The 26,442-nt window shown below is 52.5% G+C and overlaps 1 protein-coding gene across 1 annotated transcript; it reads left to right on the top strand.

Annotated features, from left to right (window-relative positions):
* The first annotated feature begins 6,211 nt into the window (after positions 1-6,211).
* ROPN1L (rhophilin associated tail protein 1 like) lies at positions 6,212-24,439 on the top strand. Its single transcript, XM_043601050.1, has 5 exons — positions 6,212-6,677; positions 10,824-10,947; positions 12,384-12,545; positions 19,795-19,970; positions 24,258-24,439. The coding sequence occupies exons 1-5, from the start codon at positions 6,547-6,549 to the stop codon at positions 24,319-24,321; spliced, it is 657 nt and encodes a 218-aa protein (XP_043456985.1). The 5' UTR covers positions 6,212-6,546; the 3' UTR covers positions 24,322-24,439.
* Positions 24,440-26,442: the final 2,003 nt, after the last annotated feature.

Genomic DNA, 26,442 nt, shown 5'->3' with positions numbered 1-26,442 from the left:
GTTATTAAAATTTTTTTTTTAATGTTTATTTTTGAGAGGGAGACCGAGTGCAAGTGGGGGCGGGACAGAGAGAGAGGAGGACACAGAATCCGAAGCAGGCTCCAGGCTCCGAGCTGTCAGCACAGAGCCTGACGGGAGGCTCAAACTCACGAACTGTGAGATCATGACCTGAGCCAAAGTCGAATGCTTAACCAGCTGAGCCACCCAGGCTCCCTAGGTATTTTTTAAATATAATAATTACATAAGAAAATTAATATATGATTATAGCTCCTCCATTCTGTTTTCAGTATAAATTTAGAAGGATAGTTGCAGAGAACACATCCCTCTCCCCTCATCCCTTGACTGTATTGCTAGACCATCTTCATGGGGAACAGTAAAGGCCCTCGTCTTGCGGGCAAGCTGCCTCCCGCTTCAGCAAGATCCACATGCCAGAGCCTCAGCAGGTTTTCTCTTTAAGTGGATACTTGGAAAAGAGTAAAACCAATCAAAGCCATTTTATGTAGCTGCCTGTAAATCTCAGAGAAAAAGGAAAGAATTGCATGAAGCTTTTTTCCTCCTGAGTGCCCCCATGTGAAGAGATCCTTTTGTTTCGAGGTTCAAAACTTGATGATTTCTTTTTAATCAAGTGCATTTAAGAAACACTTTTTAAATGTTTATGTATTTTGAGAGAGAGGGTGTGTGAGAGAGCGGGGGAGGGGCAGAGAGGGAGAGAGAGAATCCCCAGCAGGCTCAGCACCAGAGCCTGAGGCAGGGCTCAGCCTCATGAACCGTAAGATCATGACCTGAGCCGAAATCAAGTCAGACGCTTAAGTGACTGAGCCACCCAGGCGCCCTCCAAGTGTTATTTTATTTATTTTAAATGCAGTGGTGGTAGGCAAAATGTTATCTGAACCACAGGGCATCTGTGAGGTTTTACAGCAAAGGGGACTGCATGGTGAATCTCAGAAAGTGGCCATACCCCTCACTCCCCACAGTTCACAGCCACTCTTGTTGGAAACGAAACTGCTGTCACAAGTGGATTAAGGGTCCGAGGAGGTAACACTCTCCTCTCCTCCCTCCCACGATGTTTCGGTTTGGTGTCTATTTTGTTGCCCTGCCCTGTACTGAGTACTGTAGTTGAATCGAGGTATGGTGTCTGCCTTCAAGTAGCCCAGTTAGAGTGGAAAAGGCCAGAAAAATGAGCAGAGGGTTCTAACAGGGATACAGTGCCCTGAGGAATACAGAGGAGGGGCCCCCTGTACGCACAGACTCGCCCCCCACGCCCGCAGTCCCCCCCCCCCCCCCCGCAGTCTGCCTCCCACAGCCCCACACTGTGCTGGAATGGGCCGACGGCAGCTGGTGACCTGGGTGGAGGCAGTCCCTTCTGCACCCCTGTACATGCTTCATCTTCCTTTTGAAATTTCTCTTTTTGCACATATGCAACAGTGCAGTGTCTTTCTGCTTTTCCACATTTGTTCAGTAGCTTTTTTAGGACAAGAAGCTTTGTGTCAGCAACCCCCTCAATAACTCCTTTTTTCTTGGCTCAGTTGCATCCGTCCCTCCTGCCAGTTACACAAACCCACTGGACTGATGGAGCAGAACAGAAAGTCCAGAAATAGACCCACATGCGTAGGGACAGGTGAGTGTTGACAAGGTGCGAAAGTCAAACAAATGGTGCTGGAAAAATTGGCCATCCAGATGCAGAGTTAAAAGTTGATCCTTATCTCAACATACGCAAAAATTAAAATTATTATATTCCTAAACATGAAAGCTCAAACTATATAACTTCTGGGAAAAAACAGGGAGAAATGTTCAACCTTGGGTAAGGCAAAGATTTACATTGGATACAGCCCGGAAGCACAATCCTTAGAAGAAAAATTTGATAAATTGGACATTATCAAAATTGAAAATGTCCACTCTCTGATATATGTCATTCAGAGAACAAAAGCCATGGAGTGGCAGGGAATATTTGCAGAACATTTCTGATAATAGACATGCATTCAGAATAAAGTCTCAAAACTCAGTAGTTTGAGAAGATCCATTTGCCCATTTTTAAAATGAGCAAAATATTTAAACACACTTCATTAAAGAGGACATACAGATAGCAAATAAGCACATGAGAAGCTGGTCAATGTAAAAGCCATTAGGAAAATAGAAATTAAAACCTGTGAGTTACCACCACATGTCAGAATGACTAAAAATACCATACCACGTGTCGGTGAGATTGTGAGGAATGCTCACGCTGTGCTGGAAGGACAGTAAAGGGGTGAGCTAATTACTTTAGAACAGTTGGGGGGCGCCTGGGTGGCTCAGTCGGTTAGGCCTCTGACTTCAGCTCAAGTCATGATCTCACGGTTTGTGGGTTCCAGGCACCCCCCCCCCCCCCAGTCAGGCTCTGTGCTGACAGCTCGGAGCCTGGAGCCTGCTTCATATTCTGTGTCTCCCTGTCTCTCTGTCCCTCCCCTGCTCGCTCGCTCTCTCTCTCTCTCAAACATAAAAAAAAAAATTGTTTTAAATAATGGGCAGGGCTTAAAAGGTGATAGTAAGTACTCACCACCCCCAGTTACTGACTGAGGAAAAAGTAAGTCCCTATGATGACTCAGACATGAACGTTTATGGTAGCTTTATTTGTAATAGCCCAAAGGTGGAAAAAATGCACATGGCCAACAACAGGGAAAGAGATAAATGATTATCCATGCAATGAAATACTGTTCCAATAAAAGGCAATTAACTTGATACACGCAACATGGACAAGTCCCAATGCTGATTGAAAGACCAAAAATGTATGCTTTCGTTTATCAAAACTTCTGGAAAATGCAGAGTAACCTACAGAAATCAATAGAAAGCACATGAGTGGGGGTTGGTGGGGAGGGACATGGAGAGATTTCAAAGGGGCATAAGGAAATGGGGGTGATGATGTGTCCGTTATCTTGATGTGGTTCTGGTTTGACATGTATACATATGTCAAAGAATTGCACATTTTCAACTTGTGCAATTTGCATGTTAATTACATCTTGATTTCAAAAATAAATACCATGTTCATATATGCTCTCTAATCATTTCATACCTTATCTTTCTACAAAGTGCCCGCTTCTCCTTTCTGACTTTTGGCTGATGACTTTTCTATTTCACCGAGAAGACCGAAGCAATCGGAACAAGTCTTCACGAGTTCACACCATCACATTTACCCTCTTACTTGCACCTGTGCCCAGATGCCCCGTGGGCCATGCAGGCCATGCCCGTCGCCTCCGGCGTGCCTGCCCTGTCCGCAGAGTGAAATGCGCCCCCGGGCTCGTGTGCGATCCCTCCCTGAGCCCTGCCCGCCTTGCACGGCCTCACTGGATGGACAGGACTCTCACCCGCTCAAGGCGCTGCTGCAGATCTCCCTCTCCCTCATGGTAACTGTTGTGGTTCCTTCCCATCATCCAGACGTTTCCGTTGTTTCTTGCATACGAAAAATCTTCACCTCCTTCGTCTGCTCTATTTTGCTTTCCTTTTCAGTAAAGGCCTTCAGTTATCGTACTCCCGCTTTCCAGTTTTTCCTCTCCTTTTCCAACCCTACTACAATCAGCTATTTGCTCCACTCTTCCACCGGAATTGCTCTCGTGAAAGGCCACCAATGGCCACCCCTAACTTCGGTGGTTAATTCTCAGGTCTCACCGGAAATAGCTGGTCCCTCTCTCCAGTGAAACCATTTCCCTTGGCTCTCAGGACACAGCACTCCCCTCATCTTCCTCCTACCTGTCTGTGGACTCTGCTTTATAAACTCCTTCACTGACCCTGTCTTGCCTTTCAGCTCAGTCTGGGACCTCTGTTCTACCTGCACCTATTGACATGGTGATCTCACTTACTCTCACAGTTTTAAAGGCCGTCTAGATGCTGATCACTCACATATATATTTATTTACTCACTCCATCTTCCTTCCTGGAACTCCAGACACATCCGTGCGGCTGCCTATGTGGACTCTCCGGACATCTCGAACTTAGTAGGTCCAAAACACAACTCGTGATTCCCCTACCCCAGATTTATTTTCTCAGACTTCCCCTTTCAGTTGGTAAGCACCTGGACGGATTCAGGTTGCTAAATAAAAAATGTTGGTAATACCTTTGACACTTGTTTTTCCACGCTTCACATACAATTGGGCAGCAAGTCCTAACTTCAAAATAAGTTGGATTCTGGCTACGTCGCAGCACCCCCACTGCTACCATCCTGGTGCAAAGCACCATCATCTTCCTCCTGCCTGGGTCACTGCAGTTTCTCTGGAGCTCCTGACCTCTGCCCATGCTCTCTTTTCTTTCTTCCACTGACTTTCAACACTGGACCCGGAGTGATCATGTTGAGCTCTAAGATCACATCAGTCCTTTACCCAGGTAGCTAACCACCACAGAGTCCCAAGTCCACAGTCGCTTTGAGGCCCCCTGTGCTCACTGTGCTCCAGGCAGCCTCCTTGCATCCAGAACAGGTCAAACCTCTGGGCCTTTGCACTTACTGCTTGCTGTGCCTTACTGTTCTTCCTCTAGGCTCTCCCCAAGTTCTTCCTTTCTTCACTGAAGTGTCATTCTTAGGCTTATCTAAATATGCAGCTCCTGGGGCTTTCCCCGACCCCTCTACTGCTGTGTTCTGTCTCTCGTATGTATTAACATACTATATGGTTTTCCTGTATTGTTTACATTAGCATGTTTCCCCCCATTTGAATGTAAGCTTCGGAGATTTTTTTTTGGTAACTATTTGGAGATTACTATTGTATTTCAGGACGGTTCTTGGGACATATTCCATATTCAATAAATACTCTTGAGTAAATGAATGGATGAAACAGCATAAAAACAATGTGTCTATGATTAAAATAAAAACTGAAAACCTGTGCCATTCTCCAGAGGTAATTACACTATTAGTAGTTTAGTGTTTGTTTCCAGAATGTGGTGTGGGTCAACATATATTCACAGACTCCTTTTATCACAATATAGGTAGTGTGCTCCCACAGACTCTGCTCAATGGGGTGCTTTTTTTTTCTGCTTTATATTTCATGACCATCTTTTTATATCAACACTTAAGTAGCTACCTCATTTAATAATTCTGGCTGTATTGTATTCTGTTGTGTGGATAAGATTATGATTTCAGTTTTCTGAAAGACCATTAGTTAACCCATTTTATTATATGCTATAAAAACCACATTTGTCCATACTAATTTATATACTCAGGCTAGTATTTCTGTAGGATCAATCGGTAAAAGATTGGTAAGTCATCAAAATATAGTGCCAAGTGGTCCCCAAAGGTACTAATTGACATTCTTCTCTCACCAGCATATGAGATTCCTTGTTTTCCCATATTATATCAACATTAAATATTGACCGTTTTAAGTTTTTGCTAATGCTGTTAATTTGGAAATGTGTGTGCCCAGGTAGAGGGGTCATGGGTGGGGGTGATGCCTCTAGGGCAGGAGGAAGGGCCGCCTGACTCTTCCTGGAGATAACTTATTCCAGTTCTCCGTTGTCCGGGCTAGAGGTGAGCAGGGGAAAGCAGGCTTCGGGGGCCTCATACATTCAGGGTGGGTTTACACGTAGCCGCCTTGTACACTGCCCTGGTCAGGATTCACCAGAATGGAGCCAATTACTCTATCCATGGACCCGAAGCTACTGTATCAGAAGACATGGCTTATGTCCTTCTAGACCCAATCATATTGGCTCAACCATTCTGTCTTCCTTAGGAAAACAATTTAAACAGAATCTTCTTTTAGCTGAAAATCACCCGCTGTCTAAACTCCTAAGTGGGTCTTAAACTGAAATCAGCAGACCGAGTGGGAGATGCGATGGTATCGAGGCTGGGGACCGCTTGGACGAGCACGTGCAGCCTGAGCGCGACAGTCGAGGAAGGCAGGGCCACATTCCTTCGGGGGAGGGGGGAGCTCGTGCCACCTGCACCGACCAGCACCCATGATTACAACGGCTTCCTACCTACGAGGACTGAGTCACCTCGTCCTTAAGTTTACGACGCCAGAGCAAGGGGAAGGGGAGTCCTTTGTGAATTCGCCCTTCACAACTGGCAGTGGGAAATCGACCAAAAAGGTCCTTTTCTAAGCAAAACGTTCGGCTCCGTATAAACAACCAATTAGTGGCGAAAGGGGGCCGGAGCCAGACTGCGCAAGCGCATTACCTGCCGCCCGGCGCGGGCGACCGTGCGGTCTCGGCCCGAGGCGTGCGCGCCTGCGCGGAGCCAGGGGGCGGGGCCCTCACGCGTCCCGGTTGCCTGGATACCTCTGCGACACAATTGGTGCCGCTGGCGCTTCTGGGCTGTGACTAGAAGGGGCAGTTGGCCTTCACTTTCCGAGGAGACCGAGGAGGAGCGGCTGAAAGACCCGGCCGGCCACCCCGGACCTCGCGAAGCCGGCCTCCTGGCCCGCCCCCAAGTCCGGGAGCCCGGCCCCGCCACAAACTCCAGGTCCCCTCCAGGCTCCAGATCCGGGGAGGCTGGGCGGCCAGACCCTTGAGCTGCGCCTGCGCCCCGAGGCTCACGCCCCAACACGCAGCGCACCTTGATTCTCCGCAGCCTGGTCCCGGTCTGCGGAGAGCGATGCCGCTTCCCGACACCATGTTCTGCGCGCAGCAGATCCGCATTCCCCCGGAACTGCCGGACATCCTGAAGCAGTTCACCAAGGCTGCGATCCGCACCCAGCCCGCCGACGTGCTGCAGTGGTCCGCGGGGTAAGCGCCTGGGAGAGCCGGCCGCTTCGCGTGGTTCGACGCTCAGGACACCTTTCCCAGCTGGTGTCTACACCTGAGCGTCTAGGAAGCATCATGGTTGGGTGACCTTCCCAGAAATTACTGCAGAATGCTCACTGTCCTGCAAAGTAATGACAACTCCATCGTGGGAGAGTGGTACTTACTCAGAGTAAAACTTACAAAGCAGTTGCGTCGGGTAAAAAGTTTCTGCATTGTGTTATAAGACCAAGCCACTGCAGACCCTGTATTTTATTTGTAAAGTGATTTTTTTTTTTTTTTTTTTTACAAGAAGGAATCTTAGGGCTAGGTTCCTCGTGCTAGAGAATCCTCCCAGGGTTAGGTACCTGGATCAGTTTATTAGAACCCAAACGACCAAGGTCATGTTGGGGTGATTTTCCCAAGGCTGCTGTAAAGGTTAGACTTCGCCCAGCCTAGTTCACAGAAGGCAAATATTTCTTGCAGCAAACATACTATTTCCCTAATTTTAAAGTTGCAAACAGACCTTAAAACCATTAAAATAAACCCATTTGGTTTTGAAAGGAAAGTTCTTTGTCCTTTTCAGAAAACAGACTTAGAAACTCAGTTTTATGATCCCAAGAACCAGTATGAATGTAAACGTTTTATTTAGTAATCAGCATATCCAGTTTCTCTCACCTGTAAAACCAAGGTGACCTAGTTCCCTGTGGCCTACTCTAGCAGATAACCACAAAAGCTGATGGGTTAAAACAATAGGCATGTATTCTCTTACAGTTGTGGAGGCTGCAAGTCCGAAATCAGTTTCGCCTGGCTGTAGTCAAGCTGTCACGGCTTCTGTCCGGAGGCTCTAGGGAGAATGCAGTCCCTTGCCTTGCCTTTTCCAGCTTCTGGAACTGCCTTCCTTGTGTTCTATGGCTCACGGCCCCTTCGTCTTTAAAGCCAGAAGTGTGGCATCTCCAAGTCTCTCCCTGTGCCTCCCTCTCCCAAGGACACTTGTGATTGCATTTAGGACCCCTCAAGATAGTTCAGTACAGTTTTCCCATCTCAGAATCCTCACTCACATCTACAAAAGTCCCTGTTACCACACAAAATGAGATCTGCAGGTTCCAGGATTAGGACCTGGATATCTTTGAGGCTCTTACAGAACCTACCACACAAGGCTGCTTCTCAATCCAGTGGTTTGCCTTGTGACAAACACTTCTGTCGGTTGCTTCTGATAGATTCTCTCTGGGTTCTTCCCCCCAAAGCAAAAAAAATCATGGCCCTGGTTTTAACCGTCATTAAAGCATCAATGAAAGTAGGACGTGTAAGAGTTTATTTGTACTGGACACAACATTCCGAGATTGAGTCACTGTTTTCTTGGAACATTAAATTATTTTAATTTAAGCTTCACTTTAATTTAAAAGGCTCAACTGAGAACTTTCTGGACGTGCCATGCAACTGTTTTCTCTCGAGAACAATTTTGGAGTTGAGGAGTAAAAGGAAGCATTATTCACTAAGTAGTGTGTGTGAAATGGTCTCAGCCAGGTCCCAGCTGTCACCAGACAATCTGTTAGGGAGAGATGTTGCTCGGAAGAGGACGAATTGGTCTTTGAGGTTATGGCCAGGCAAGGGTAGCCTGGGTGGCTCAGTTGGTTAAGCATCCAACTCTTTAAAAAGTCTTTTAATGTTTCTTTTTGAGAGAGAGAGAGAGAGACAGACAGAGAATCAAGGGAGGGGCAGAGGGAGAGGGAGACACAGAATCCGAAGCAGGCTCCAGGCTCCGAGCTGTCAGCACAGAGCCCGGCGTGGGGCTGGAACTCACGAACCGCGAGATCGTGACCTTAACTGAAGTCGGATGCTCAACTCTTGATTTCAGCTTGGGTCTTGATCTCACAGTTTGTGAGATCGAGCCCCTCATTGGGCTCTGGTGCTGACCATGCAGAGCCTGCTTGAGATTCTCTCTCTCTCTCTCTCTCTCTCTCTCCCCTCTCTCCCTCCCTCTCTCTCTGCCCCTCCCCTGCTTGCACATGCTGTGTCTCTTTCTCTCTCTCAAAATACATAAACAAACAAACAAAAAACTTTAAAAGACACGGCAAGGGTATTCCAGGAAGAGGAATGGCATCCGGACAAAGGGATGGTGACAGGAGAAAAAAGCAGAAAATCAGGATGCCTGTGAAGGTAACTGCAGAAGCCTCCAGGAGGCGTTCAGGTTAACGAACGTTACAAACGAGGCTTTCAGGTGGCAGAGGCGGCTCGGCCTGGCTCCCCCGCCTGTGTTCTCTGCTCTGACGCAACAGCTAGTTGGCCGTACCTTGTTACGTCGCCTGTGCGTCGTGCGGTATTACTGGGGCAAGAATTGGTTCAATGCTATAGGCTGCTTTCTGCTGCACGGGGCCTCCAGGGAATTAGCACATCGGGCCTCGCCCCTAACGCAGGCTTTCTCAGCCTGGGCACCGTTGACACTTGGGACAGGACAATTGCTTGGGGGCTGGGGGGAGGGTGGGGCTGCGGGGGGGGGGGTGTCTGGGCCTAGCAGGGCCCTTTGCAGCATCCTGGCCTGTACCCACTAGAGGCCAGTCGCACCATCCACCCCCTCCTGTGACGACCAGAAATGTCTCCAGAAACTGCCAGGGCCTTCCTGGGGAGGAGAAGGGAGAACCGTTGAGGACCACTGCTTTAGAGGCTGTGTGGAGGTGGGTGAGTGGCTTGATCGGTGATGAGAAACAAAGTCCCCCAAATAGGCGAAAACCCTAATTAGGAACAATATGACAAAGCTACACACCCATGCCTCGCCCCTGTCACCTTACTTCTTCCTGTCCACCTTTGTCTCTCTCACTGCTCCCCTTGTGTTAGGTCAACAAAATACGGGCGGAGAGAGGAAAAGGGGACGAGGTACAAAATTTCTGTTAGCCTATCAAATACCTAGCTACGGCTATCTCTGTTACATAATCAGAGATGTTTCTAATGACTCATATCTTTTATTACTTTTTAAGTTTACTTTTGAGAGAGAGAGAGAGAGCTGGGGAGGGGCAGAGAGAGAGAATCCCAAGGAGGCTCCAAACTGCCAATACGAGAGCCCAGTGTGGGGCTCGAACTCACAAAACGCAAGGTCGTGACCCGAGCTGAAGTCAAGAGTCGGACGCTTAACCGATTGAGCCGCCCAGGCGCCCCTCATTATTCAGACCTTTTCGATTATGACCTGTTGGCCGGGCGGAGGATTTGCCATTCATTTCACTGTGTATATTGTTTCTTTTTGTTGTGTTAGCCATGAGAGTGGCCGGTGACTTGCCTTCAGCGGCTGGCCACCCCTGGCTCGCCTGGTGCCTCCTCCCCGTCCCCGCCAGACAGAAGCCGAGTGTGTGTCTCATCGTGATTCGTTGCCCTAAACTGGTTCCATGCCCTCACTTGTCCCGCTAGAGGCAATATTGGCACCGATGTAAGCACCCATATTCCCACCCCAGAAAGGAACAGGGAAAGGGGAAACAATGCTAAAACCACTACTAAATTGTTACTGTTAATTACTAAATTAATTAAATTAATTGCTATTATTACTAAATTGTTAAATTTAATAAAGCAGTTTCCTAAAAAATTACTAAAACAAGGTACGAGGCAGGAAAGCGTGAAGGGTGGGAAGGGTGGCCTCTGACTTAGAGGAGTGGGGCAGGCAGGTGACCTCCCTGATCCGGGACCGTGTCGGGCTGAACCGAGATGGTCGAAGTCAGGCCCCTTGGAAGGCAGCCAGGCCAACCAAAGGGAGGGCCAGATGCCAGCTGTCAAAGTGGAAGGCCTGCACTGTGGCATTGCCCTTGGGTCACTGTCGTCCCAAATCTCCGACCTCCTTCGGCAGCATTCCAGGACCCCTCATAGTGTTTGCTTGATAAGAACATGTGTTTCGGGAGCCCCCCCGCCCCTTGGCCTGATGGCTGAGCGGCACGTTCAGCCCGCTGCGGCTTGAGCTCAGTGCTCCTAGGGGCCCTACAACAGGGATTGCCATTATCGGTTTTGCAGACAGAGAAACTGAGGCACGCAGAGAGGGTTAAGTTGGAGAGCCGAGTAGAGGAGCCAAGACCCCTGGAGGGGTTCCAGGCATTGGGGGTCACTTAAGAGACCGCATTCGTTACGGTGCTTTCTGTGTATCGACGAGCCTTCAGGGACATCTGTTGCTGTTAGGTATTTTTCAGCTTTGTCAAGAGGAGATCCGCTTCCTGTCAAGGACAGAATTGAAATGCCCGTGGCCACTCAGAAAACGGACACAGGCCTGACTCAAGGACTCCTGAAAGTTTTGCACAAGCAGGTATGAGGGGTCTCTGTTAATCTGTCGGCTCCACGAGATAAAGCGTGGCTGCGTTAACGCATCCCAACACATTTGCGAGGCCTCCGTTCCCTGTGCAGACCCGCAAGATTTAGTCAAAGGAGGGATCCGTTGTATTCAGTGCTCTTTCTCTAGTTGAAAGAACCCAGCATAGCTATTCGTGATTAGATTGTAGGAAAGTGAAATATAATTTCTTTTAAATACCAAATTAAAACGCTAGATGCTCCTGGACTACAAATCTGAACATTCAACTCCAAACATGGGGGCTGCAAGTCTCTTCTTGAAATATGTTTATACAAATTTTGTATGTGCTAGAGAAATAATTTGCCGCCTCATTGATCTGAACAGCAGAGCGCCCTTTGACGTCTGGTGTCCTTCGTCCAGAGAGCCCGGGCATGGGCGAGGCCCTTCCTGGCACAGTCTTGTGCAAGAGTCCCGAGCCGGTGCTCTTCCGACCCACCGTCTTGCTTTCAGAGAAACGAGTTACCAGATTGTGTGTTATCCGGCCAAGCTTGGCAATCCTAATGATTGCGTTGTGTTGCTAAAAATGACATCAGTGGTATCACCTTGATCTTTAAAGTGATTTGTCCCCATTACACTTTTTGACTTACCGTGCTTCTGTGCCGAATACGCTGACTTCTGGAAATCTGGAGGGAAAAACGAATAACCATCGAAAGGGGTAGCTCGGGGAAAGTCACGCTAAAATTGCTCAAAGCATTTCACGTTCAAGACCATTAGCACATCGCGGTAGTTACCAGTTCTCACAGATTGTTTCAAAAAGTGGAAGGAATGAATTTGTTTTCAGTTTTCAAATTTCTCTTATTTAACTGTTAACACATGGAGCGGGTGGGATTTGAAATGTTTTCATTTTGTTTGTTGAAGTTTATTTTTTTTGTAATACGAAATCTATCGTCACATTGGTTTCCGTACAACACCCAGCACTCCTCCCAACAGGTGCCCTCCTCCTGTGCCCCTCACCCACCCTCCCCTCCCTTCCACCCCCTCATCAACCCTCAGTCTGTTCTCAGTTTTTAAGAGTTGAAGTTTATTTTTTCTTGCGAAGCATTTCACACAGACCACAGAGAATCACCTACCCCATGTGCGTGTGCCCGTTTTCCTAAGTCACAACGGGAGGCTGTATTGGCCTCACCGTCCTTTTTCCTTTTGAGAAGTTAACTGTGCCGATATCGGCTCACCGCGCCCTCCTGCCGGGCGAGCATTCCCCCCCCACACCTTCCCACCCAGCTCTCCCTGGGCTCTGTGTGTTGTGAATTCAGAGCTCATCTCTTCCCAGCATGCAGTTGTGCACCTGGGATGAGTTTAAAGATTCATCGGCATTATGTTTCACGGGTTTTTAAACCTTAATACTTGCAGACGTAAAAACGTACTGATTTTGTCATACTGTGTTTTCTATACAGTGTAGCCACAAGCAGTATGTGGAATTAGCACATCTTGAGCAGAAATGGAAAAATCTGTGCCTGCCAGTAGAAAACTTCAGAACTCTGCTGCAGCTGGATCCTTGCGAAAACAAAATCGAGTGGATAAAATTTTTAGCGCTCGGATGTAGCATGCTTGGTGGGGTACGTACCTACAAGTAGTGTATTAATCATCCTGGGTAATCATAGGCCTGGCTTGAGAATAATGGAGGTGTTTCAGTAACTGAAGGAAACACTCTCATTACTCACTTTGTCTAAGAGAAGCAATTTTTTTTCCAGAGACTATTGTATTTTTTTCAATGTTTAAGAGATTGAGAGAGAGAGCGAGTGAAGGAGGAACAGAAAAGGGGAGAGAACCCCAAGTAGGCTCCATGCCGTCAGCACAGAGCCTGACACGGGGCTCAAACTCACGAACCTCGAGATCATAACCTGAGCCGGAGTCAGATGCTTAACCAACTGAGCCACCCAGGCACCCCTGACTGTCTTATTCTTGGGCTTACAGTTACTTTAAACTTTTTTTTTTAATGTTTATTTATTTTGAGAGAGAGAAAGAAAGCATGAGTAGGGAAGGGGCAGAGAGAGAGAGGGAGAGAGAATCCCAAGCAGGCTCCACGCTGTCAGCGCAGAGCCCGACGTGGGGCTCCATCTCATGAACCATGAGGTCATGACGCTGAGCCAACACCAAGAGTCAGATGCTCACCCAGCGGAGCCACCCAGGCGCCCCTGGGCTTACAGTTATTTTAATTTGGGAAAGTTAAAGACTTACGAATGCTTCAATTTTAAAATTGTTAACAGTAGATAAAATATCATTAAAAGTAGATAAAAGAAAAAGTAGATAAAATATCATTAAAAGGCATTTAGGTTTTAGAAGAGAATGCATCAGTGACTTTTTATGAAACTACACACCGTTTCGTAAGCAGGTGTTATTTTCCTCCTCTGTGGGAAGAGGCGTAAAGTTAGTTTATATTTGAGTTAAAATCTGTGATTAGTAGGCGACAGATATAGTGAACTTGGCTTATGTTGAAGTACAACTGTTGGGAATCAAGACACAGGCGACTCTCCAATTCCCAAGGTAAGGGCGTCTCTGAACCGAGGGGAGCGGGGAGAGGAGGGACCGGACTGCTTTGGGGATCTGGACGCTCTGTCTCCAGCTCCAGTGTTCGAGTCTGTGAGATACTGGGGTCCGGGGCAGGAAGAGCTACCACTGTCCGCTTGTGAAGAAGGGGTTTTTAGGAGGAGAAGTGGCCCCTTCACTGCCGAGACGGCCACCTGTTTCTGCCCTCCCTTTTTATAGTCTTTGCACCGCAGAGAGCATAACTGGTAATTCGCAGTCCACGCTTCATGACGCACTCATCTCCGGTTTTAATTTTAGACAGTCATTTAATGTCAGAAGCGCCCATGATCCCCACACGATCGCTAACAGCAACAATGCGCCGCTGCTGAGGGCCTCTGCTCTCTTCCTCCATTCGATCCCCCTGCCTCCCCGGCCCGAAGCAACCGCTATCCCAAATCTCACGCTTCCTGGGGGCCACGTACATACCCCAAGAAATACATTATCTTGGGCACCTGGCTCGCTCAGTCGGTTTTAAGCGTCCAACTTCGGCTCAGGTCATGATCTCGTAGTTCATGAGTTCGAGCGCCGCCCTGGGCTCTGTGCTGACAGCTCAGAGCCTGGAGCCTGCTCCGGATTCCATGTCTCCCTCTCTGCACCCCCACCCCCTGCCTCACCCCGGCTCATATTCTGTGTGTGCCTCTCTCTCTCTAAAATAAATGACCATTAAAAAAAAATAAAAAGAAAGAACATTATTTTATTTTCGTTGGTTTCAACTTTATGAAAAGAGGATTCTGTTATTAGTAACCTTCTGGAACTTCTTTTCACTCCCAGTTAGATTTCCTTATCTGTCCGTCTGTATCATTACAGACCGCTGTAGGTCGTGCATGGCCTCTGCCGTCTGATAGCCACTCTGTGATGGACCACACAGTTCACTGGTTCTACTCAGGGCCCCAGTGAGAAAGTGGGAAACCCCAGGAGAGCCAGGTGCTGGCTGGACGCTGCACACTGAGCTCCACGGGGGCCCAGAGGCAGTGTGTCCACCAGCCGTGGAGAGGACGGCAGCCCCGGGGACCCTCCTGCGGCAAAGACGGGCCCCGACGTGACCGGTGGGAAGCACAAAGTCAGATTTCGTTACTGAAGCTAACGTTACCTTGCTTGGTTCATCTGGAACTCCTGTGAAAGCAAGATTTCCATAATGTAAAGTGAGTGTCTAATATTTGAACGGATGTTTCTGGTGTAGTTGTGAAATTCAGATTTTCCCAGAAGGTAGAATGTTTCATACTGTGGGGGATCCACCTTTGTCACTTTCACTTCAAGCCTGACGGTTAAGCGCTAGATTTGGAGCCAGGCCAGAGCAAGCGACAGGGTCTCTTGTCCACGCGTCGGGTGGGACGCTAGGTGGAGACATCTGGTCACCTTCTGAACGCGACCCCGGGGAAGGGGCCAGGACACCAGCGTGCGCGCCCCTCCTTTCCTCCTTGAATAAGTCTGTCATCCTGGCTGGTCAGTGTGGGGTCCGGTCCCGTCCCCGAGCCAGGCCACCTCGGCAGTAGTGCTTGCTGTGAGCCGTGGACTCTGGAGCCAGGCGGTCAGGGAAGGTCCCCCTCCTGCTGGTCCCCGTCCCCTCTGGTCCACCGGCCATGTAGGTGGGGAAGGGAGAGGGGGGCGGGGGGGTGCAGGTGGCCCGGGGCAGCCAGGCCCCGAAGCAGAGAGGCCACTGGATGCCCACGCGTTGGCGGAGCAGTGTGGAGGCGCATCAGCAACCCGGAGCTGTGCCTCGGAGGGGACGGTTGTGGTGTCACGGGGCGTCTTAGCGTTTATGTTTATGCTTTTTAAAAACCCTTCAGAGGGAGGAGACGGAGCGGTGACGTGGAAGGAAAGGACGAGTACCTTACGACGGATTACTGCCTGTTCACCTTCCACAGAGGGTTTCCGGTGAACCGGAATCTGGTGGCTGTGTCGGCACAACGGGCCCGACCCCGCCGCCTCCATCCACGGTCTCTGCGTGGCTGGCGGCAGACGCGTCCTCCGTGCTGTCCGTGCTCTCAAATTCCTCTTCGAAATCGCCGGGCAGAGGGATCAAATGCAAGGTCTCTGCGAAGACCAGAAGCTCTACTTAAACTTCAGAGTCCTGTGAATCGCGCCTGCCTGCCTTCCTTGCCTCACAAACGTGTGCTGAGCCCTGCTTCGAGCTGCGCCCCGTCCTGAGTGGACAGAACAGGCAGACGTGCCTCGCCGCCACCTGGCTTACCGCGTCGCGAGCCACAAACGGGGTTCCGGGCCTCGTGCGCTGCCAGGGCAGGTGGGAGGCGGGGCGGGCGTGCTGGTGACTCCCGCCCCCCGCCCCCTGCTCCGATGCCGTGCGATGCTTGCTCGGCAAGATGACATTTCATGTCGTGATCTTTGAGTTTCCTTTTCTGCAGCACCGGCAGTGATCCTAAGCATCGAAGCAGGGGATCAAAATTCTTTGCTTTGGTTTTTTAAGCTTGAGGACCTCTTTTAGTACAAAAAAATGTTGTGAATGAAGCCCCCGCCACCCTCCGCCCACACTGAGGGAGGAAGCCCGGAATGGCAAACCACCGGCCCGACGCTCGAGAGCCTCTGAGAAGCATGAACTTCGCTCTGCGTCCGGTGGCCAGGATGCGTGTGCGTAACGCGATTTTCCATCCAAATGCACCGCTTACGAATGGGCGTCACGTCCAGGGTTCTCGCCGTGGGCTGGGACGTTCGGCGCCTTGTCTCTATTCTCCTTAATCCTCCAGCAGCCCTCTGGGGAAGGGCCGTCCTGGGCCTCGCACGATGACTAGTCGTGGAGGGAGGCTCAGGGACTCAGACTGCAAGCGGCAGAGCGGGCTCTGAACGCAGACCACGGGCTCCACGCTGCCGATGCACGGCCACCAGGCTCCCTGGGGACTCTGTAGCCCAGGAGTGTGCCGCCCTCGGGTTGGGGCACCGTGTGAGAGCCTGCAGGTTCCTGTCTCAGAGAATAACCGCTCCCAAGGACTGTCATTAATATCACTTGATTTCCTAAAAGGAGTTTTACTCTGAAAAGCTCTCCCTGCCAGCCTCCTAGCAGGGCCCAGCTGGAATTCTTAGGACAACCTCCAAGCACAGTGGGTCATCTCCCCGGTGGCCCAGTGATGGAGGCAGCGTCTGGCTCGCTCCCCTATTCAGGTTTCCCAGCTTGGCCTCTGAGCCCATTCTGAGGTGCCCACGAGAAGTCCTTTTACCGTCTGACCATGGAAAAGAAACAGCCCCCCCACCCCGCACCCCCCGCCGTGGGTGGGAGCCTCACGTCACAGACAAGTTTGGTAACTGTCTCCACCAGGAAGGCTGCTCTTGGGCCCCTGGGGTCTCCGGCTCCCAGCACCAGGCACCCCACTGCTGAGGGTCTCCCCCAGGGGGGAGAAAGAGGCGGGGTGCACCCCACCCACATGCCTCCACTGGCCTTGTCCCTGTGCTCACACGTGGGGGCCCTCCCTCCTCCCCAGACGGCGACACGGGCAGCATCGGCCCTCATGAACGGGCTTCTCCCGAGGACTGAGCCCCGCCATCTCAAGAGTACCCGTCCGCCACCCTCACCTGCCGCAGGTCCCCGAACTGAACTGCCTGCGTTTTAGATGAGAAAACCCCTGAGGATGAGGAAGGAAGTGAAAAGGTCTTCAGACTTTTTCAGAGTGAAATGCAGGGGTGACACCACTGCTTGAGGGACTGAGCTCTCCCTCCCGGCTGCCATCAGGCCGCACGTCAGAGGAGACCCCCCTTCTTCTTTTTAAAGGGATCAGTCACGATGTTACAGATTGTCACTTCCGGCTAGCTAAAAGGGGATTGGGGGAGGTGTGAGGTGCCTCTGTTGTCACCACAAGAGCAGCTAAAATTCTGAAACAGAAGCTTCCACGGAGCCGGTGCCCTGAAGCTGCTCAGGAAACAGCAGGCGTCTCCAGGCCTGTCTTTGTCTCCTGTCCCCGCCTGAATCACATGCGACGGCTCAGACTTAAGTGCTGGGCTAGAAGCAAGTGCAGCCACACCTTCCAGAAGAGCTTGTGTCGGGAGAGTGAGTCGGAGCAGGGGCGCCTGCCTGCGAGGGTCTTCTGGCTGGAGAGCAACCCTTGGGAGCGGAGAAATCTGGCTCAGGTACAAAGCCAGGCAAGTTGCCTTCCGAACCCTCGTGGATATAAAAATGGCTGCGCATCTCATTGCCAGAAATGTTAACACCGGTAGCATCATCGGGCCTTTGCACAAGGCAGGGATGCTGGGATGTTTTGATGCACTTTTTCCTTAAATGCCTCCTCCTCGGAAGCATTGGAGCCACAGTTTCTCAGACCTCATCTGCTTGCTCCGCGAAGGCTGCTTCCGTCCCCATCATCCCTCCTGAGGCTCAGCATTGCCACACCCACCAGCGACTCTCTCCCGCTTGCTTGCGACGGATATAAAAGCAAAATCTAACAAAACCACGTGTCTTTGAAAGGTTTCCAGCGGCCCTCGGTCCCGGGTGGTGTGGGAAGTGGCTTTCCAGACACTTGGAGCCCCGGCTACGGCGATGGGGAGCTCTGGGCTGGTCAGGCCTCCTCTCCTCCAGCCCCCAGCCTGGCGCCTGGAGTCCCCGAAGGTGGCAGCTCATCTACCCCCCCCCCCCACCAGCCTGGTGGCTCTTCACGTTGCTGGGGTGTGTTCACTGCTCCTGCCCTGCTGGCTTCACCTCAGGCCAGCCGCTCAGCCGCTGGGCCCCACTGACTCCCTTTTAGCCCTCTCCCCCTCTCCCTGCTGCAAGCGTGAGGCGTCTTCTCTGGCATGACTGTGAGAAGCCGGTGTAGCTCCTGGAGCCTGGTGGAGGTGCACTGCCTTGTTGTGAGGGTCCGCGGAGAGCCGGCCGCGAGGCAGCGAGTCCGCCGGCAACTTGGGTCAGGGCGAGGGCAGGTCTGTCTCCAGTCGAGCCTCCAGATGAGGCCCCAACCCTGGCCAACACCTTGACTGGAGCCGTGAACGGGCCAGCTAAGCAGTGCCGACTCCTGACCCACAGAAACTTAGAGAGAGTAAAGGTGACTCCAGACATTTGTGTGTCCCTCAGGGTGTCAGGTTTGTCCCCCTACGCAGCCTCAGTCCCGGTCAGGCAGGTCCGTGTGTGACCGTCCCATCTGTGTTTTTCTTATTCTTTCCTTCCAAGTGCAGTCCCCTAAACAGCCTGCTCTCTGCAGGGGAGAAGGGCCCTGACTGGCATGAGGTGTAAATGCTCCCACCATGGCTGGTCTCAAGCTACCAATGGGAGGTCAACCCTCTCAATAAACTCCTGGAAAGTTTACAGTCCGCAAGAGCTGGTCCCCTGCGCACAGGCCTGGTCCCTGCGTCTCCACGAGGCTCTCGTGGGGTCACCAGGGATCCGATACAGTCTAGCACTAAACCAGCGCTGTCTGCGTGGGCCTTCCCGCTGTGCTTGACGTAGGCAGTGGCTCCCCCACCGTGAGTGCGTTTCCTTGAGCCCTCCTGGTTTGGAGGGAGTCAGCCCGCTCAGAGCTTGTGCCTTGGTGGGAGACGCACGGCTTCTCCCAGGCCTGGCTTTTGGGCTCAAAGCCAAGGTACCGGCAGCCGGGGAGGGGGTGGGGGTGACCGATCCAGGCAGAGGGAGGCACGGTGCACAGGGGCGAAGGGGCTGGTGCTTCCCGGAGCTGAGACAAGGCCCAGAGCAAGGCCAGCCCTGCCTGGGGCCTGCACGGGCCCGACGGGCAGGTGACACGTCTACTTGGTGAGCGTTAGCTCCGTCCCCTAGGCATGTGGTGACGCCGAAGGGGCCGGTGAGTTCTGCGCTGGCTTGCGGCCCGTCTTGAGGGGGCTGATACTTCCTCACGTCCTGGAGAGTCATTCCCGTTTTATTTTTTTATTTTTTTAAGTTTATTTATTTATTTTGAGAGAGAGAGAAAGTGTGAGTCAAGGAGGGGCAGAGAGAGAGAGAGAGAGATTGAGAATCCCAAGCAGGCTCTGCACTGTCAGTGCCAGAGCTTGACACGGGGCTTGAACTCACCAACTGTGAGATCATGACCTGAGCTGAAACCGAGAGTCAGACGCTTAAGCGACTGAGCCCCGCAGGTGCGCCCCACCCCCCATTTTAATATAAAATCTGTGGATTAACATTCTTTTCAGGCCAATTGCGTCGTGATCGGACCTGCCCTTTTCTTTGTTTATGGCAATTGTAACCTTACCCAGTTCTTCACTTAGGTCGAGGAGCACGTACCCTTCGGAGACTTCCTGTCAAACACGCTCCGGCGTTTTCTCTGCGGGGGTCTCAGGCTTCCGTTTCCGCGATGCCAAGTGGTAACTGTTTCCCCCTGTCTGTCGTGTCTCTAGTCACTGAACACTTCGATGAAGCATCTGTGCGAGATCCTGACCACGGACCCCGAGGGCGGGCCCGCGCGCATCCCGTTTGAGACTTTCTCCTACGCCTACCGTTACTTGTCCAAGATGGACTCCGACGTCCCCGAGGGGGACACAGAGTCCTATCTCGCCACTTTAAAGGACACTGTGTGAGTACAAGCGCTCCCCGGAAGTCGAGTGTGCTGATGCCCGGAGAGGGTCCTTTCTCCCTCTTTTCCTCAGACGACTGGGTTCCTGCGGATCCTGCCCGTGCTGGGAGGGAAGGGCCACGCGCACCGGCTCCCAGGTGTCCCTCGGCCCCACCAGAGAAAGCCACACGGCAGGAGGCGGCTTTTCTCCGGGTGTGACCCGGGGGGGGGGGGGGGGGACGCTGGTTCTCTTCACACTTGAGAGGGAGGGTTTATCCTGTCTTTAAGACGAGTTTATCCAGAATTTATCCTGATTCTTTCGGGCGTCAAATGGTTTCACATCACAGCGTGTCAAAGCGGAAGGTGGAAGTGTCTCCACAATGACCGTGGGGGGGGGGGTGACTTCCCGCCTTGTCCCTTGAATGTGTCCCCTTCTGTCTTTGCTGGGAGGGGCCGGACACCAGACTGACAGAGTGACAGACGTGGCCGGCCCGCAGGCAGGGCTGAGGGCCCTGAGAACAAGGGAGCAGAGGCGGGACACGCGGGGGCAGGGCACCCGCTGCTCACCAGGCCTTGTCCCCGCCGCCAGACTCTGGTCCCCTCCTGCCCAGGGATGCCAGGGCCAGCGCCCAGACTCCCCAGCTGCCGCAGTGGCCGTCTCTCCTCGGCTCGGCCTCCTGCACCGTGTCGTGTCCCCCCTCCTCCAGGACCCGTGTCCTCCGCCGTCCAGCCTGCCCCTTCCCCCACGTGCCGCCTGCTGACTTGGCGCGCGCTCCTCCTGGGGGACAGCGCGCCAGGTGACCCCCTTCCTGCCGACACTCCTGACGCCACAGTTCTTGGGGACTCGCCCCTCCCCTCTCCGATGTCCACGGGGATGTCTCTCACCTTCCCCTCTCCCCAGCGCCCCTCCCCCTGCAGCTGGCTCCCCACCTCCAGGGCTGCGTCCCGGGAGGAAAATGTACCCTTCCCAGCACCTCCCTTCTTTCCTGAGACCTCCAGCACCACCCCTGGCTGCCTCCCGGTGGCGCGTGATAGGAGGGGACTGCCCGCCCTGGGACTGTCCCCTTCTTGACTCCTGGTCCCACCTCGTCTGGTCACAGTCACGCTCTTCCTGTGTCAGTCTTAGAGCACGCGCCTGATCTCAGGTCCTCACGGTGGGCGCTGCATAGACCCGGTCCTGTCACCTCGCCGCAGACCCATTCTCTAGCTCCAGACCCAGCCTGTCCCGTGGCCCGGAGGCAGCTTACGCCCTGCCAAGGAGAGCAGCATCCCAGAGTTGAACCAGGCTTTCGGAGACTCGCTCCTGCTGTCCCTTCCCTCCCCCCCCCCCTCTGGGAATCTCAGCCCCCCAGCCCTGTTTTGAAGCCAGCCTTGCTTCCCAGCTCTGGACTCAGGTATCAAACCACCCACTTGACCTTCCCGCTGGGATGTCTGTGCACGAGCCAGGCTGAACATGTCCCAACAGAAATCCACCTTCTTTCCCATGAGTCCCCCCCCTGGTTTCCCTCTGTCCGTAAACCGAGCCACCCTCCTCCCCACGAGGGAGGTCAGAGCAGAGACATGGGTGCCCCTGTCCTCCCCTGCCCCCCCTTGACCCATCTCACATCTTTCTGTCCTTCTCTCCACTCCTATGTCCCCACCTCCCACTGCCCCTGTCTCTAGCCGTCTGCAGTTAGCTGGCCTTTAATTTTTTTTTAATGTTTGTTTTTGGGAGAGAGAGAGAGAAAGAGACAGAGTGCAGTGGGGGGGGGGGGGGGGGGGGGGGGGGGGGGGGGGGGGGGGGGGGGGGGGGGGGGGAGGGGCAGAGAGAGAAGGAGACACAGAATCCGAAACAGGCTCCAGGTTCTGGGCCGTCAGCACAGAGCCCGACACGGGGCTCAAACCCACGGGCCGTGAGATCATGACCTGAGCCGAAGTCCGATGCTTAACCGACTGAGCCCCCCAGGCGCCCCGTCAGCTGGCCTTTAAGAGGGAAAACCTCTGCGCCTTCATGGCCTCCGGGTCCCGCAGGCCCTGACAGCTGCCCACCCGCAGGCTCGCTCCTCTGGTTCTCACTTGACGACCCCTGCTCATCGTGCTTCAGCCACACGGGTCCCGAGTGTCTCAAGCAGGCCAAGCTCCCCCACCCCAAGCACGCTTGTTCTTCCCGAACATCCCACCCCCTTTGCCTGGCTACCCCGTGTCCCTGCTCAGAGAGGCCTCTCCTACAGGCCCCTCTCTGTCCCTCTGTGAGGTCATCTGATGTGATGTTCGTGGAGGGTGGCGACGGGATGCGGTGCCGTCTGCCCGCCCAGCGGTGCCCAGGGGACCCTTGGCCTGCCTGCCCCCCACAGGTGGTGGAGGAGGAGAGGTTCAGAGCCTCTAGGGAGTCCGGGTTGTGTCCGGTGAAGAGCCTACCGAGGGAACCGGGGGTGGGTTCTGGCCAGAAGACCCTCGAGAGGCATGATGACTCCGGAAACTTCTGCAGAGGTCCAGACCAGAGCTGACAATAGGGCGAGGCTGTAGCACTGGCCCAGACCGGGGAGGCTAACTGGATGGCAGGGGTCGGCGACAGGCTTCCGGGACTGTGGGCCCGTGGTCCTGGGGCCGAGCACCGGACCCCCGCCCCCTCCCCGCCCGCCTGTGCACACTTGCTAAGTAGGCCTCTTTTTGCAGCGGGAGTGATTTCTTTCTACTCGGTAATTCGTTGATTCCCTCCACGATTCCCTCAGTGTTTGAGACACTTTGACTTTGCCGAAGTCAAAGGCGCTGGACATGACCTTGCACTGATGCGCCACAGGTATGCGTGGGAGAGACGGGCTGGGCTGCACAGGCCTACCAGGGGCCCCCGGCCGAGGAGGTGCCCCGGGGGCTGACCCTGAGATGGCTCTGCAGGGACCTCGCCCCGGAGGTGTGCGAAGCCCCGGGAAGGTTGGAGTGGCCCCTTCCTGTGTCCAGAAGAATCTGGCGCGGTGCATTCACGGCGAGATTTGTTCTGAAGCCGTTAGCTACTACCTGAGGTGAAGAATCACTGGCTCCCAAGGAAGGTCCGCGTAACATCGCACTCAGTGCTTTCCTTCCATCACTCGGTGGATGGCTCTTCCTTCACGCGGGGAATACACTCCGGTTGGGCCTTGGCTTGCTGGCTGCACCGCTAACACGGCAAGCACACTCTGCCCGGCGGCTTGAGGACCGTCGGGTCTGCCGTGGCTGGAAATCCTCACAGCCCGGATAGCAAGAGGGCAGGCGGACAGGCATCCTTCTGCAAGATTCCGTTCTTGGTCTCCAAGGAGCCATGGCGGGAGACTGTTTGGCAAGCGGGATCCTCTTGGGAATGTAGGAGATGGTTGCCTTTCATGGTAAAATACGGGTTAGAGCCACCAACCGGTGTCCCTTTCGCCTGTAAAAATACGAGCCCTCTGAGACCGTTCTCGCCGACCACGCAGAAGTTCAGTATTTTTACATCCACTGATGCTGACAATAGTAGTTTGCTAATGTTCACCATCTCTTAAGAAATAAAAGTATCTCTAGTTAAAAAAAGAAAATCGAGGGACATGCTGTTGTCAATGCCAAAGTTTCATAGACGCAAGACACCCTTTCAGTTTTACTGGACCGACATTATATATATATTAATGTTTATTTGAGGGAGAGAGAGCGCGCAAGCTGAAGAGGGGCAGAGAAGAGAGGGAGACGGAGAGTCCCAAGCAGGCTCCGAGCTGCCAGCACAGAGCCCAGTGCGGGGCTCGGAGCCACGAACCGTTGAGGTCGTGACCTGAGCCCAAGTCAGACATTTAACCGACTGAGCCTCCCAGACGCCCCCGACCAACTTTTTATTTTTTCAATGTTTATTTATTTTTGGGACAGAGAGAGACAGAGCATGAACGGGGGAGGGGCAGAGAGAGAGGGAGACACAGAATCAGAAACAGGCTCCAGGCTCTGAGCCAACAGCCCAGAGCCCGACGCGGGGCTCGAACTCACAGACCGCGAGATCGTGACCTGGCTGAAGTCGGACGCTTAACCAACTGCGCCTCCCAGACGCCCCCGACCAACTTTTTAAATAGAAGGATACTTTTGTTTCAGTAGTGACTAAAATTTGAGGGGTCAGTGAAGAAAAACATATAAAGTATGGATCGTTTCACCTAGAAATAAATGCCCATTTTTATACAAGAAAATAGAATGCTTTCTTTTCAGAGGTAAGAATGACTGATTAGAGACCAGAAAGAATCCATTTTTCTAGGTAAAACTTTTCAATTGTTTTGCGCTTCATAAAAATCGTACTGCGCGCTGTGAGAAATTACTAATAAGTGTCTTTATCTGTTTCCAATTTAGAGACTCTAGAAAGAACGGCATGATAGGACTTTCAGATTTCTTCATTCTGACAAGGAAAGTTTAGGAAACCTCGAAGAGAAAGTGCAGAAGACAGAGCCATTAATACGGAAGAGAACACTTCTTAATGTCAAGTGGTGCCTTTGTAAACCGTCGGCACCAAATACAGCTTGTCATTAACCACACACGTGTGTAGCATGAATTTTTCTCCGGGTGGAAATTCAGTGCGGTCAGTGAAACACGGCGGGGCGGGGGGGGGGGGGGGAGGGTCTTCTAAATGATGGCTCTTCACATGCTTCCTGAAGAACCTTATGTGTGAAGGATTCACAGCAGGGAAACAGTCTTTCTGAGTGAAACCATCTCTGTGGGTGCTACAGAATAGGGAGGGGGAGGGGCGGCGTAAAAACTGGCCACTCTGTTTCCTCCTTGGAGACTCGTGGCCAGTGAGGTGTTTGCTCCCCGGGGGGAGCACACCTAAGACGCCCCAAGAAGAGCGTCCTCTGCTGAAGCCGGATGTGTTCCGGGAGACGTGGCCCTGGAGAAGGCCTGCTGGCTGGAAGAGGGTCACGGCCGCCGGGGAAACAAAGTGGACCATGTAGACCACGGAACAGAAATAAGCATCCCAGGGACACTTGGGTGGCCCAGTCGGTTAAGCCTCCAGCTTCAGGGCTCCGGTCGTCATCTCGAAGTTGGTGAGTTCGAGCCCCGCCTAGGGCTCTCTGCTGTCAGTGTGGAGCCTGCTTCAGATCCGGCGCCCCCCTCTCTCTCTGCCCCTCCCCCCGTGGTGCGTGCGTGCGTGTGTGCGTGTGTGTGTGTGTGTCCCTCTCTCTCAAAAACAAAACTATTTTTTTTAATTAAAAAGAAGGGTGCCTGGGTGGTTCAGTCGGTTAAGCGTCCGACTTCAGCTCCGGTCATGATCTCACAGCTCGTGAGTTCAAGTCCCACGTTGGGCTCTGTGCTGACAGCTCGGAGCCTGGAGCCTGCTTCGGATTCTGTGTCTCCCTCCCTCTCTCTCCGCCCCTCCCCTGCTCACGCTCTGTCTCTCAAAAATGAGTAAATGTTAAAAAAAAATTTTTTTTTTAACATTTATTTTTGAGACAGAGAGAGACAGAGTATGAACAGAGGAGGGTCTGAGGGAGAGGGAGACACAGAATCTAAAACAGGCTCCAGGCTCTGAGCTGTCAGCACAGAGCCCGATGCGGGGCTTGAACTCACGGACAGTGAGATCATGACCTGAGCCGAAGTCGGACGCTTAACCGACTGAGCCCCCCAGGCACTGCCAGAATTTTTTTAATTAAAGAACTAAGCACCCCAAATCCTTTATCCTTGCTTTATATAAAGTCTTCAAAATGAGATGGCAAATAATATACCTTAGATAATTTTTCTGATAACTCAGAAGCAGTGTGGCTTGTTGGCTTTCTGCAGATTGGCCACCATAGTGATAAAAGTTATCGGTGTTCCAAGACTTGCGAAAACCCAAAGTTAAGAGGAAGCATTTGCTTCAGGGAAGAGGCCCCTCCTGTGTCATCTCTACCAGAGAGCCAGGAACCCTGTTTGGCGCTGGCCCTCCTACAGATAGGACCCTGGCGAGTGGGAAGGTGAGCCATCGATGTCACTGAGCCCCAGAGCTTAGCATGCAAGGTGCCCATCCTGGGGACCAAGGACCCAGTGTGGGGGCCTGATGGCTTTGGGGCCTGCCGTCCATTTGGTAGAATTTGTGGTGAGCTGTCTCATCGAGGGGACATAGGGGAAGGAAATATAGCCCCTGCCTCCTGTTGTCACTGGAGGCCACCGACATTCCCCAAAAGAACTTCATCCAGTTGCTGACCAGTCACACTGGCTTGGGTCAAGACGGTAAATTTGGACCGAGTTTTATGAGACTGCAAATGGGTGAATATTATCATAAACTTGCTACCATGGACGTCTGAACTAAAAAAAAGTAAGTGGGAACCTTCCTCAGTCTATCAGAAAAGCATAAGGTGTTAAGGGAATGAAGCAGGTGAGAGGTAAATAAACTCTGGTCCATCCAGACACCAGGGTGTCAGCTCTAAAACAAATGAGCTGTAGGGGCGCCTGGGTGGCTCAGTCAGTTAAGCATCCGACTTCGGCTCAGGTCACGATCTCATGGTTCGTGGGATCGGGGCCCGCAGGGCAGGCCCTGCTCTGACAGTGTGGAGCCTCCTTGAGA

This window comes from Prionailurus bengalensis, chromosome A1 (genome assembly GCF_016509475.1).
Source record: "Prionailurus bengalensis isolate Pbe53 chromosome A1, Fcat_Pben_1.1_paternal_pri, whole genome shotgun sequence".
Classification (NCBI taxonomy): domain Eukaryota; kingdom Metazoa; phylum Chordata; class Mammalia; order Carnivora; family Felidae; genus Prionailurus; species Prionailurus bengalensis.
This window is presented reverse-complemented; position numbering and strand designations above follow the sequence as displayed.

Bases quoted from the DNA above. Each gene is read 5' to 3' on its own strand.
- ROPN1L (XM_043601050.1), top strand. From the start codon at position 6,547: ATGCCGCTTCCCGACACCATGTTCTGCGCGCAGCAGATCCGCATTCCC. The intron at 12,546-19,794 runs GTACGTACCTAC...TCGTGTCTCTAG, and splicing joins GATGTAGCATGCTTGGTGGG to TCACTGAACACTTCGATGAA. The intron at 19,971-24,257 runs GTGAGTACAAGC...TTTCCAATTTAG, and splicing joins GCCACTTTAAAGGACACTGT to AGACTCTAGAAAGAACGGCA.